This window comes from Sander vitreus, chromosome 2 (genome assembly GCF_031162955.1).
Source record: "Sander vitreus isolate 19-12246 chromosome 2, sanVit1, whole genome shotgun sequence".
NCBI lineage: Eukaryota > Metazoa > Chordata > Actinopteri > Perciformes > Percidae > Sander > Sander vitreus.
Window position 1 is genome coordinate 13,436,025 of NC_135856.1, and position 14,632 is coordinate 13,450,656.

Below are 14,632 nucleotides of genomic sequence, written 5' to 3' on the forward strand. Positions count from 1 at the left end.
ATAAGTGAGACAGATAAGACACGATTTGTGTCTGTGCGAGCATGTTTTTCCACTCCTAGTAAATCATGGTACACGTGAGCACATCTGCGCTCAACCACTGCTTTCTGACGTCCAGTGGGAGTCGCTCTCTCTCATATGGTGACGGGGCAGCTGATGATTTTGTCCTCCAGCATGACGCTGATGATGAGGAAGACGAAGTAGAGCATGAACATGAGTAAGCCCAGAATCTTGCTCATTTTCCAATGGCAAGCCGCGATGGAGATAATGACGAAGAGAAGCATGAGGAAAAGGAGGACGATGGCGCAGAACAGGCCGTTGCTGCTCACCTGTACCGGCTTGAAGTTGTGGATGATGTTGTAGATGAGCCAGGGGAACGGCAGACTGGAGGGAGATGAGGGGAGGAGGAAGCACAACAGAGAAGAGTTGTTTAGGTTATGAGAGATACACATGCTCTCATCTAAAAAAAAAAAACACGGATATAACACTGGACATTACACTGTGTGATTTGTTGTTTGCTGGACTCACCCCACAGTGATATCAAAGATGTTGGAGCCCACAGAGCTGGACACGGCCATGTCACCGAGGCCTTTTCGTGCTACAATCACACTGGTGATCAGGTCAGGGATTGAAGTGCCAGCTGCTAATATGGTCAGACCCATTATCTCCTCTGTGATATAGAATGTTTCTCCAACCTGAAAGAAAGAACAAGTTGCTTAACTTCGCACGGTTCAGAAACACTCCCATCATTTTCACATTGCTCCAAACATTGTTTTGACATGAGTTTTAAAGATATTCAGTAATTTCAGTCTTTTTCTGGCATCACTTTGTACATACAAAACATACAAACCTGTACCTCCGCCTGGCTGGTGGAGGTACAGAGAGGTGGCACCTCAGAGAGGTGGCAGGATAGAAAAAAGATTTTGTGGCAGGGCAAAGACAAGCAGTGCAGTTGCTCCTACATGTTAATCTTTTGAAAAGCCTATTTCTGGTATTTGTGTCCCCACGGCAGCTCATATGGAGGCAGTAACATTTTTGTTAAGTAAGCGCATCTAATTAAATGCGAATTTATAATAGTACAAAATAAATGAAAAATATTTTTTCTGACCTACAACAGAGACAGTTATTACGTGCGACAGTTATTTCAAGGTGTGTCTCCTCAATGATTGTTCACACATGACCTGCTGCTTCAGACTTGTTAAAATAGAGCATTACAGCTTGATCTGGCTGTGACTCAAAGCAGATTAGTTGGGATTAGCTGCCGCAGTAACACATTCAACACCCTGACTGCTGCATTGACTCACAAGTGTGTGTGTGTGTGTGTGTGTGTGTGTGTGTGTGTTTGTGTGTGTGTGTGCGTGTGCGTGTGCGTGTGCGTGTAGTACCTGGTGAGCCCACCACACCATCAGGTAGGAGAATATAGCAATCCAAGTAATAGAGCCGAGGAAAGTGATGGGGAAGAACTTTGCTGAGGTCTGAAAGAACAATACAAACACATTTACACACACACACAAGTTTATCTGCCACACAGTCATACAACCACTCAATCAGACCCTGACATACCTGACACTTAAGGGCAATGTCAACATATAATACAGTACTTTGATCCAAATGTATAGCCCAAAAGGTAAAAAGAAAAAACAAGACTAGAACCTGCTGTAACTCCCACACTTATTGAGCAGGTCCTGTAATAAATGAACTAAACTTCAGACATAAAGTAATCTAAGTTATTCCAAGTTTTCTCCTGCTTCAAAATACAAATGATAATAAAAACTGCAGTGAAACAAGCCTGTATTTTTTATGAAACTCTTCAATAAAGTATGTGAACATGTTGTCGTGTGAATATAATATATCTTTTTTAAATCATTGATTGCATTGTGAGTTATAACTCTGAGTTTCTTGTACACATAAAACATGGGGGGGTGTTGTTGTCACCTCTCTTCTGACGTCGGGCAGGCTTAACCACAGTGGAAGGATGATGGGCAGGATTAAGAGGTAGGTGAGCCGTTTCCTATTTGTTTCAGGCCAGGCCAGGCTCAGAGGCTGGTCTTCATCCTCCTCTTCCTCATCACCCTAAAGAAGGAGTTGATTACATGATGCTTTTCTACTTATGAACTTGACTGAGGCGCTATAAAAACGTATGGTTTAACATGTGAACTTGAAGAAAGATTGAAAGATAAAAAAGCCATACCCCATCTCCTCCTACAACACCGTTCATGGGTGGTGTGACTTCCACCGCAATATTTGAACTGTTGGGAATGTTTTTATCAGCTTGAGGAAAGAAAAGGAAGCGAGTTTAAGGAACTTGTTCACAAGACGAGAAATGTTTTTAATAAAAAGGTGTCGAATGACGTTAAGAGATAGCTGAAACTTAGTACAATTTGCTTTTCTTGGAGGTTGTGTCTGGGAGAGGGCTCCTATGTTGAGAAATAAAATATACTTGTTAGTTTTCTGAGGCCATCCTTACAAGTGTAACACAGCATCACACGCATGCCCCTTAATAATCCCTTGATCAAATGAAAGAGTAATTGACAAATGTCAGTTCTGGATTCAATTACGTAAGACATTGGCAAATCAGATAACTGGATACATGTGAACGACAATGGAAAAAAACTACACAAAACAACTTACATGAAAAGATTATGTAATTTGATGATAAAACGATAACTTCACAGCTCACATTTGATTGAAAACTACCACACTGTGTCATACTTTATCAGTGTTGGGGAGTAACGGAATACATGTACCGGATTTACGTATTCAGAATACAAATTATGAGTAACTGTATTTCGTTACAGTAACAATTTAAATAGTTGGTATTTAGAATACCCGACCCTGGATAAGCGGACGAAGATGGATGGATGGTATTTAGAATACAGTTACATTGTTAAAATCAATGGATTACATGATGATACTTCTCTGTTTCACGGGTTTATTCACTCTCGCAACTCCATGCATTTCCCAGAAGCCCCAATATGAAAACGAAAAAATTAGCTATTTGCGTGATCACTGATAGAGGTAAAGATGGAGCCGGAACCGGCACAACAGAGCCAGGGCAGGAATGTGTTTCTATCTTGGAAATTCAAACAGCATTTCACATTAAAGAAAGAGAAGAGAGAACGAAATATAACTGTGCACTGCAGTGCAACTTCTGCTTGCCAGCAACCAACTTCCTTTCAGCGTCCAAATTACTCCACCTCCAACCTGAAGAAGCATCTTAAAGTAAGTTATTTTTAGCCAAGGGTAGTCGTCTGCTGTAGTTTTACTGGTCACCTTGCTATTTTATAGTTGACGTGCAACTTTACATTCTCCTACGTGCTGATTTACTAGCCCCAGAGCCGTTGAAAGACTGACTAGCCCCATTTTACATGTTAGCTAACGTTAGCTAAAATTAGCTCATGGTAGCTTAGACTACGGTTAGATTTTTGTAGTTTGCAGTTCGGGACTACAAATACAAAAATCTATCTGCTTGTTTAGGTACACATTCAGCCAGTTGGAACAGAAGAACACACCAGAATAGGCCTGTTTAGTAAGCTGTATGTGATGGCCGCATTCCTACACTTATAAAATGCAATTCAATGTAGAAGTAATCCAAGTATTCAGAATACGTTACTCAGATTGAGTAACGTAACGGAATACGTTACAAATTACATTTTTGGGCATGTATTCTGTACTCTGTAACGGAATACGTTTTGAAAGTATCCTTCCCAACACTGTACTTTATGAAATATATCACAAATATGTACTTAAGCAATCATGACCTTTAAAAAAAAGTTTCAAGCTAAAAGAGGGAGAAAGTAAAGTTTTATTTCAGCAAAACATTTTAAAATTATAAGGTAAAATCTTCTTATTGAAACATTAAAAGTGTGATTTTAGTTTTATTACTTGATTTTTAGTGTTATTATTAGGGCTGTCAGCATTAACGCGTTAATCGCGATGAGATTAAGGGCCGAGCATAACGCGTTAATTTTTTTTAATTTAACCCTTTGCCATACTTCCTCGTAACCGGCTGCAGGCTGCAGGCATGATGAAGAAAGACAGCAGCAAAACAATTCTGAATGGCGTTTTTATTTTCCAAAAACTCCCGGACGGCTCAGTAGACAAGTCGAAAGCCATAAGCACATTGTGTAAAGCCGAATTAAAATATCACCGAAGAACGTCACGTTTGAGCTACCACCTACGAGCTTATTAACGTGACTCAGGTTGATGCTAGCAGGCTCAGGCAAAGCAGTATTTTGGAGAGTGCTATTTGCCGACCTGTGGATGAAACCAAATCCCAAAAAATTACTACAGCTCTTGCAAAATGGGGGGCAACTAACTGCAGACCTGTCAGCATCGTAGAGGACTCGGGTCTTAAAGACTACGGTTGGCATGTTCTGACCCGTCTCATACATTGCCGTCGAGGGGGACAGTAGTTTCACGCACTTAATATACAGGCTGTACGACACGGAGAAAGCAGCCCAACTGGAACTGCTGCAAAGTGATACAAGGTGATCACTGGATGTCAGTGAGTAATCAAAATGATTTAGGAGTTACTGCACAAGTCACTTTCTTTGCATTCATTTGATTCCCAGTCAAGATACACTCGTAAGAATTGCTTTCCATTGTTAATATGTACAGTTCTGAAATGCAAAATAATAGAATTTAATCATGTGATAAAACATGCGATTAATCGCAATTAACTACAGAAATTCAGCGGTTAATCGCGATTAAAAAAAAATTAATGTTTGACAGCCCTAGTTATTATCTAACCTGCTTAGCTTTTCAATTCATTCATTTCGTATTAATGAATTGTTGATTACTTGAAGTCTTGTTTTCATCATTCCTCTATCAATAACCACAGTTCTTAATTGATTAATCTATCAGTTGAGTTTTGAGTGGGACAAACAGACTCCTCTCTTACTCACCTATACCGTTGGCACTGGCAGCTTCTTCTTCACACTTCTGCTTGGCCATTTTGTTAAGGATTGATGCCTTCTCTTTGAAACGTCCTAAAGCAAAGGAGACTCAGTCATACTGAACATTTGTGATTAATTATTGTATACAAGAAGTAGAAAGTGGTTGGATGAATGAATATATTCACCTTAATCTTACAAAAATCAACCGAACACTTTTATGAACATAAAAAAAAATTCTAAATCCAAACATAATCTTAATCATAATTTTCACTATAGCTGTTTTATGTGTGTATGAATATGTTCATTTAATTCATGTTCACACTGCATCGTCTTTGTTTCAAAGATTGTGCTTATTTGACAACATTTAAACATTATATCTTGTTTTAGAGATCTTGTTGCATTTGATGTGTGTGTGTGTGTGTGTGTGTGTGTGTGTGTGTGTGTGTGTGTGTGTGTGTGTGTGTGTGTGTGTGTTGTGTTTTGTATCTTTTTTGCTTACCCATACCTTCGTCACTGAGAGGGTCGAGGGTGTGTATCATGAGCTGGAAGATGCTGTTTCTCATCAGTGTGTTGTGCAGAGAGGCACAGCTGCCTTCCCTCTGCAGCCTCGGTTTGGCCTAAAAAATGACCAACACAAATTAAAAAAATGTTTATATAAATGCAAAAAAAGTAATTAGTACATACTTGTTCTACATTTCTACACACTACCAAACAAGTTGGTGGAGAAAAAAAAATACACAAAGTGTACAGTAATATGCAGGCACTTAAACTGCTTTCTCAATACATGACCTGTACAAGACCCTACAAGTTCCATACAGAGAAGTTTACACACACAAAAACAAACTTACCGTCAGCTTGTTCTCATCACCTCCAGATTCATTTACCTTTAAAAACACAGAGAAAGAAAACAATATATGTACAGTTTAGGTTTTCTTACATATACGCAGGGTGTGGAGACAGACATGAACTCCTAAAGCAATGATAGAGGTTTTTTCCAGCCTCAGTCTTTAACCCTACAGCTCATTTACTTGATCTATTTACTGTAGCACACTTCCACTGGAGAAATGTCACACACACACACACACACACACACACACACACACACACATGTGTGTGTGTGACATGACCTCCTCCTCACAGTGGGAGCAAACCAGTGCCAAAGATGTTCCAACATGAAGACGAGGATCCTACACACATACTAATCTCAACCCAAGCCATTTCTTCAGAGGACATATACAGCGCAGTGGTGTCAACACATAGTGTAGAGAAACACACACACACAAAGACACACACACAGTCCTCTGGCTGGGACAGATAGAGACTGTGGTAGTTACAGAGGTTGTTAATGTCAGCAGTAGGGGAGGGTTTGCTGTGGGAATCAGGGATTTGGAGATGTTCAAGAAAACAGATGGGGACATAATGTTTTGTGGGATATTGTATTATAGATGTTCTCATGTTATGAATTTAGCAATTCATTTCCCTTTTGAATCATTCACCACACAAACTATCCACTATATTATTAGTCACTGAAGCTTAACTCTACTGTTACATCACACTGTGAAGTTCTGCCCAGGAAGAATGTACCATATTGCTCTTAAGAATAGTTCAATAAAGAAGCTATTATTTAAGTTTAGATGGCATGAATGGTTGTGGTTAGAAATTAAGTAAAAAATGATGGTTAGGCTACTTGAGGAAATCTTCGGAGGACCAAAACCACTTTTTCTAAACAGTGTAACCTCAGTGTAGCAAATAATTTCAATTCATATTTCCCAACCTATCCTCGTAAACTCACTCAGTCACTTTTGATTAAATTAATGTTTAGAAGTTTTATGCATATGAACGGGATCAGGAAAGATGCTTTTGCATTTTTGTAATTAAGAAATAAAAATAAATTGAATAGCAAACAGCAAATCAACAGACTGCCATTGTCTTTGTCTACTGCTCAAGAGCTGTCCTCATCCCTCCCAATGTATTGCTCAGGACAGGTATGTATGAACATTTACAGTGCCAGATATGTTTAAAAAAAAAAAAAATCACTTACCCACTGACTCACTCACTCACTCCTAAATAGAGCTAAACTTAATACAGAGTTATCTTACACAAACGATTACATCACACAGCTAAGGTAACTATTCAGTCTTTTTTTTCACTTCCTTATTCATATCCTAGAGTACAAATATCCCACAAAGACAACCAATAACTTACGAGGTACCTGACCTGACTCTTTGAAAATTACGACACAGACAATCACCTTGACACGTTTTCATGATGAAGGCCCCAGAGTTTGAGCAGATAATCCCTTTAGCTTGCATCTGACAAGACACCTGCTGCTATTATGGCAGGTAAAGCAAGGCTAAATATAGGGCTTTTCTTTTGTATTTAAAGGGGCAGCACTTGTTACATGTTTGTCCTATCCAGATTTGTTTAAATAGGTGTTGGTGTATTGGCCTGGTTTCTGTTACGATGGTGTTCATGACCTTCATTCAGCTATACATGTATTGTATATACTGTAAGATTCACCTACTCAAAACACAGATATAATTTCATAAATGTGTGACCAACGATCTCAAAGCAAAGCCGGTTTCTTTTCACTGAAAATGGAGAGATTTCACGTTAATTTAAAGTGAATAAGTAACATAACAGAAGAAGCTGTGGACACCTGTATTATCTGTATTATCCATGTGATTGCTGTGCAGCTCTCATGGCAGAGACCGGCTTGGCATTAGTTCCCTTCTGATTGCGTTCACATGGCTCCTGAGAGCTGCTTGATGACAAAAGACGCATATAACCTGCTGTTGAATCTACTGAGACTGATACAGGATTTTAATTGTACCAATTGTACCGCAGTATAACTGCTGTATTTTGTAACGTATTAGTATTATACAGGACACACTGCAACTTATTTTGAAAAGCTGCTAATCTTTGTCACCTTTGCCCTTAAATGTCGCTCAGCTCTCATCGCCGCTCTGATGTGCTTGTGAGGTTAAACCTTTACTCAGGTTTCCTACATGAATCACCGATGACTAATTATCAGTCTCAAATCAATTCCAGCAAGTTCGGTGATTTAAAAAAACAAACATCCTCCAACTCTTTTTGTTTGTGTTATTTCAGCAGTTTGCTAGTATACAATCAAATACGGTGTACATACAGTAGCTGCTAAATCAGCCAGACAGAATAGGATCATTATGAGTGACATTTACTCTTAGATAGGAATTTTGTCAGGTAATGTGCAACCATTTCTATTTTGATATAATAATACATTTACAGATTGGATAATCTATAAATAAAAGCAAGCACAAACGTATAAAGTATTCCCACTACACTGCTTAAATCTACTGTATATATTCAATAAAAAATATTATTGTGCGAGTTCAATATTTGATGCATTTGTTTTCCTACAGTTATAGAGAATTAATAAGATCAGCTCCAGCTCATTGGTTTATAGTTTACACCTCTTTTCCCTGACTTAAACACAAAAGTTTAACAAGGACCATTTTTAACATCTTTGAATTACGAAGCATAATTTCAAATTAAGCAGCAAACTTCTTTCTATATTAAAACGTTCTCTTTGGGGGTAAACTTAGATGATAAATAATACTTAAGCATCAAAATCTATCGATCTATCTATCTATCTATCCATCCATCCATCCATCCATCCATCCATCCATCCATCCATCTAAGGAAGTAAAGAGTTACAGCCAGCAGATCCTGGCTTGTTCATGTTATAACATAGAGCAGTTTGAGACCCAAAGGTGATCTGTTTAGAAGAAGATGAAGACGAGTTTTGTCACTTTCGACTGAGCTGCTGTTCCAGTTCAGTGGTCTCCTTCCAGAAGAGAAGCTACAGACACTGAGGCACAATCCCCTTCTCAAACTTTCCACACATTTCAATTATCCTCCATTGCTCTCTCTCGCTCTCTCTCTCTCGCTCTCCTGACTGTCTGAGAGCTGTGGGATTTAGCCAGGATTAATCTGCAGCGATAACCCCTTTTAGACTGGTACTTTTCAAGCCTGCGTGTGAAGTCCTGCAGAAACCTTCACAGGTCACAGTGCTGTCAAACATTTGTCTTTTACTTTCATCTGTCAGCAAATAGCAACCATCTTTCAGCTACACAACCGCTCCTTTCAACTGCAATTTCATTAAGAAATTCCACTGCGTGAAGTGCCTGGCTCAAAAGAACACCTCAACAGTTATAGATGCATTTATTTTCACTGGTGCATTTTAGGACAGCAGATTTTGATCATGATTACAGTGCTCTGAAATTGCAAAGTCAGACCTGCTGTTCAAGTGTAAAATTAATCAGTTAAGCATTGTGCTAACCCCAAAACAGACTGTGTAAAGTATCACTATGTTTTTTTTATCATTTCAGATGTAATTTGTTGGATACTTTCATAAAAAAACATGTAAGTGTATCTGCACGTTGATTCATCAATAATAAAAGAACTGGGTAACAAAAGAACTATAATTAGTAACATATGACAAGATACATCTTCCTTCCCTGTACAGATTCTTATTTGGTCCACTGCAGGCTGAGGACAGAGCAGTCTTTTTCCCTCAGTATCCTGCTGATTCTTGCTCCCTCAGGGAGCATCTGACTATAATTAGCGGCTCTTATGAGATTGTAAGGCATTAACCTGGGGGATTATTTAGCAGCTACTGACACATGAGGGCAAGGCAGTTGGACATCAAGTACTGGACGACAGAAAGAGAAAAGCTGTTCTTGGGTTCAGGTGAGGCAGCCTGAAGAACAGCTGATTACCAGAAGGGCACACATGTCAAACACAGCTTCTCCAACAACACTGATGAGCACCCAAATAATACTGTATGTTTTTACAGGTTTAGAACAAAAAGAACATAAAATATATACAAAAGTGCATACAATATACTACACAGTTGAGATGATACATTTGGGGCCTGGGAAAAAAAACATATTGTTATTGTCAGTGATTCTTGGTGAATAGATTAAGATGAAATAACAAACCGTTAAAAACTGTTTTGATCTGCCTGAAGATAATGAAATACACTGTAAAGTACTAAGTTAGCAATTACATTACATTACATTACATGTCATTTAGCTGAGGCTTTTTATCCAAAGCGACTTACAATTGCTATATATCTCAGAGGTCGCATGCCACTGGAGCAACTATGGGTTAAGTGTCTTGCTGAGGGACACGTTGGTTGATGTATCACAGTGGGAATCGAACCCAGATCTCCCACACCAAAGGCATGTGTCATATATCCACTGCGCCACCAAAATTATTACCAATTAGGAATAGGAATAGGAATAAAAAACAAGAAGACAGAGGCAAAAACAATATAGATGTATTTTATATATAAGTGATTGCTTTGCCAAAAAAGCTCATAACTATAGAACCCTTAAAAAAAAAAGGAAGTCATGCTTCTTGGGAAGCAGTTTTTTTTCTACTCGTTAACAGTTACCTAAGCCTTTAAGGGGAGGAGCTTTAAAGAATATTGGAGCCTGGTGATCATGAGCTCATCTGTTCCCTCCCTCCCTAAAACGTAAGAACTTCTCCTGGCCTGAATCACGACCATAAAAATAGTTGCCTCTTTCTAAGAAGTGTTTTCAATCACCATTGTATCTTAACAGTTTGTTTTTGTATACATCTTTGAGCACCGTAACTGACTTTATTGGCCTATAATGAAGAAATAAGTACATAATCGGTAATTCATGTAATTCAAACAAACAACAGTCAGATCATGTGCAGCAGTGCACTGTATACGCCCCTGAAGAACTGGTGATGGGTGATGACGGTCTAAGCTACAAGCAAGCTGCTCTAACATTAGCCTACAGTAGTTTTAGTATTTGTCACCTGAGCGCCGCCGTATGAGATTACAACATCAGAGAGCAACAGATCTGACTCCAACTGCATACACAGACAGAAAAAGACGGAGAGAACAAACGTGAAAAAACAAAATGGCCTCTTTGTGTGTTTATGTGTGTGAGTTGAACCTTTTGCACGGCATCATAATTTCCCTCCTCTCTGTTTTTGAATCTGCTGTCTTGAACACAGCAGCAAACAGCACAAAGAGCACTCCAAGCTAATCCCAAAATTGTTTGTGAAATGTTTGGTACTGTAAGTGTGTTGTCATTAGGTCCTGTGAGAACTGAGTCACACTGTGAAGGAGCCTTGCAGAGACAAAATAAAAAAAGAAAAACTCACTAATATCACAGTGATAAATAACTCTAAATACTTTCTCATGTCTCATACCTTCCTAACATTGTGATCAGATGTACAGAGGCTGTTATGGGATCTGTGTGTAATCCATGTTAGGATGAATAACCACAGATGCTCTGCAAACATGTTTACTGATGTGTAATGAGCTGAAATACAGGACAAACAACACTCAGAGCTACGACCTTCATCCAGAGTCAAGAGACCACTTTTGTCCACTTTTTGGAGCTGAAGGAGGGAGCGTGCTGATGAGGTTGAAGAAATGCTACAAGGATTGCTGGACAAATTTTGCTGTTTCTTTAGCTTTCAGTTTTCATCATACAAGATGCGCTCAGAATTCCATTTCAACCCCTCTCAAAACTCGGTCCATTTCATTAACTGTCTACAACATCAAGGGTCGATTTTCATCAAAATGTTTAATCTGACAAACAAATATCTCAATATAGCCAGTGTAATTAAAACTTGGACATATTCAAAAAGGATACACATAAAACCACACTTTGAAATTACTTAATTTGAAAGTTAAAACTATGTATGAGTATGTGATATTTTGCAAATTGGCACAGTTGTTTCTGACCGGCTATATGTAAAACCATAACGTACATAACTATAAACCTGATATGTAAAAATATAACTTGCTTCCCTTGTCCCTGTAGGGAAGTTATTTCTGAATTGGATGAATAAAAGGATAACAAAATTTTGATTGAAAGTCAAACAGATATTTATAATTTCAGACTTGTGTAGTTTGGACCACACAGGGCTTATGCATCAAATGTTCCATAGCATCAAAAGTTATCTGTGATGAGTGTGACAGTATATAGAAAGACTCTCAGAGATGAATCGACCATCTTCACTAAACGTAGTGGTAGATGGGGATTACACTGAAGAATTGATCAATACCCTATTATAACGTACAGTAAATTAAAACCATGCCAGTTGAACGTAGTTTTTAAGTTTCTTCAGTAGTCTAACACACAATGTCTTTTGCGTGGGGGACATTTTGCAGACCAGCTCTGTTACATAAGTCCTGTTCTCAGAGCCTGGTCTAGACTAAGTTACTTAAAGTAGTGGCCGAGGACGAGGCCTGTTCTTGGACTTAGTCAGCACCAAGAGGCTGCAGTCTGGCGCTGTCCGAACTGCACAGGTGGCAGGTTAAGACAAATCTTTATATCCTTCTAGAGGGAAAGTCAAAAGGGTTTGGCTGCCTGACAGAGTGCTGTATGTTCAGAACTCTGCTTTAACACCCTATCTGCTTCCCAGAACAGGAGCAATACTATTCTTGGGGTCATTAGCCATGACAGGTTCACTCTGTGATCTTAGTAATTGTGAAATACGAATTCTTATCTCAGATCAGTCATCAACAGATGCCCAGACTTCAGTCAAGACACATTGACAAAAAAGGTTTCCTTCCGAGATTTGTCGTAATCCCATCCACTCATCAGAAACTCACATCAAGAATCACAAATGCTCACCTAAAGAAACAAAAAAGAGCTGTACTTTCACATTGTGAATCTTAGTTGGATATTTTCAAACTTTTAAGAGAATTTCACTTCCTGCATTTGAATAACAAACTTCTTGATAGTTGTTTCTGATGGGGATGTTCCTTCAGTGGACAAAGGGGTCGATCAGTGAATGAGAACATTGGGTTAAATGTATGGGTGGATGGATGAATGTAAGGATCAGCTGTCGGCACCCAAGATGGGGTGAAAGCATAAAGTGACAAACGTAAAGTGGGTATCAAAAGAGAAGCAATAGGGGAAGATGGATGGATGGATAAACAGAAGGATGGATGGATGGATGGATGGATGGATCGACTAACGGATGAATAATCGGATAGATGGATGGATGGATGGATGGATGGATGGACTCAGGCTCACCTTTGGTGCAGTCTCCAGCTCCTTCACCTGGTTGCTGCCCAGGAGGCCCTTGATGAAAAGTTCTACTTTGGCATTAAACTTCATGAATGTCACGTAGCAGGTGTAGCACAATAGCAGGCTGATACTTTCCCCAATCGTGATTTGATTATCCAGAAAGAAATAGATAAGCATGAGCAAGCCAACAATATAGAATGATACGTCTCTGAACAGAGGCCACCAGGTGAGTTTCAGCACCTCTTTGGAGAACAGGGCGCACATCCCGATCACAAACAGGATGTTAAAGACGGCAGAGCCCACAATTGTACCGATACCCACATTACTGTGGGAGACGAAGACTCCTATGACAGATGTGAAGAGCTCTGGGGCTGAGCCACCTGCTGCCATGAAGGTGGCTCCTGCTACATCATCAGAGATCTGCAGCTTCTCTGTGATGACAGTGAGCGCAGGAACAAAGAATTCATCGCAGACAATGGCTAAGGATATGAACATGTAGAACATGCCAAACATATGAAAAACCACATAGCCCTGACGTCTGTCCTCCACGCTGAATAAGTCTGTTGGGTAGTCCCCATGATTCAGCACAATTTCAGATGATTGCATGCTAACAGGTGTGTCCTCTGGTGCGGCTGAGATGTTATGGTACTGCAGAAGAGTTCTTTGGGGCACTTCCGCTTCTGCTGAGCCCTCAACGGATGATTCCAGCTCCTTTGCCACCATTGTGACCAGCGAGAAGGCACTCCATGAACAGAATGTGCAGACCGCCACCATACTGATGATGAAGCCCAGAATCCGTCCAGGCCGCATCTTTCTTTTGACACAATGGTATTGGTGCCTGGTACACCTAATGTGAGGGCCCAAAAGAGGCTCAGAGCTGGAGGATGCCATCCTGTCTCGACTCCTTATGGGTAGCAGAAAATCCATGGTGTTTGGCGCAGGTTGTCAGGCAGAGCGGAAGTGTCTGGAATCCCCCCTCAAGCTGGGTTGGTGGTGCTGGTGGCTTCAAGGGCGGGGGTTTGACAGGCCGCAACGGTTCACCGATTTGTTTGCATGCTGCTTCCCCGTCTAAACACAATGGAAGCCCTGCAGTCTGATTCCAGGATCCATCCCATTCAAAGGCTTCCTCATATTACTCACTGCAAGACAAAGAAAAAATTTGATAGTTTTAATGCAAAGGAGCAGATAAAAAAAACAAAAACTATAAGGTATGTGTATAAAATTAAAAGAGAATATATAAAGATAAGCTTCTAAATGAGTATGAATATGCTGTCTACATTCTAACTTCACTCCTGATACCCATCTACAGACAGGCTTGGCTAGTAGTGGTAGATTTTCTCAAGGACTGTTGCTAGGTCCAACTCTGAGACACTATTTTCTGCTGCTTTCTACTACTACTTCACTACATCTCAGAGGGAAATGTTGTACTCTTTACACCACAACATTTATCTCACAACTTTAGTTACAGTCTTTTAGCAGATAACGATTTTTTACATGAAAAACATATGATAAATATGATACGGTATGTTGTTGTGGTATACTAAACTACCCAACAGTGTATAAAGTAGTTAAAATGAGCTCCCCCTCAACTTGCTACACTACAATTGTGCTTACATAACCTAATCCATTCATATTTGTTAAACTGGCTGTTCTAAATAATGGCTTAATATT

General features: G+C 39.6%; 1 protein-coding gene across 1 annotated transcript; it reads right to left on the minus strand.

Moving 5' to 3' along the window:
* Positions 1 to 131: 131 nt before the first annotated feature.
* Positions 132 to 13,888, minus strand: slc24a2b (solute carrier family 24 member 2b). Its single transcript, XM_078268675.1, has 10 exons — positions 12,968 to 13,888; positions 5,744 to 5,779; positions 5,395 to 5,512; positions 4,905 to 4,988; positions 2,376 to 2,414; positions 2,189 to 2,268; positions 1,933 to 2,070; positions 1,383 to 1,472; positions 526 to 692; positions 132 to 381 (listed from the first exon to the last, which is right to left on the minus strand). Exons 1-10 carry the CDS (start codon positions 13,886 to 13,888, stop codon positions 132 to 134), a joined length of 1,923 nt encoding a protein of 640 aa, XP_078124801.1.
* Positions 13,889 to 14,632: the final 744 nt, after the last annotated feature.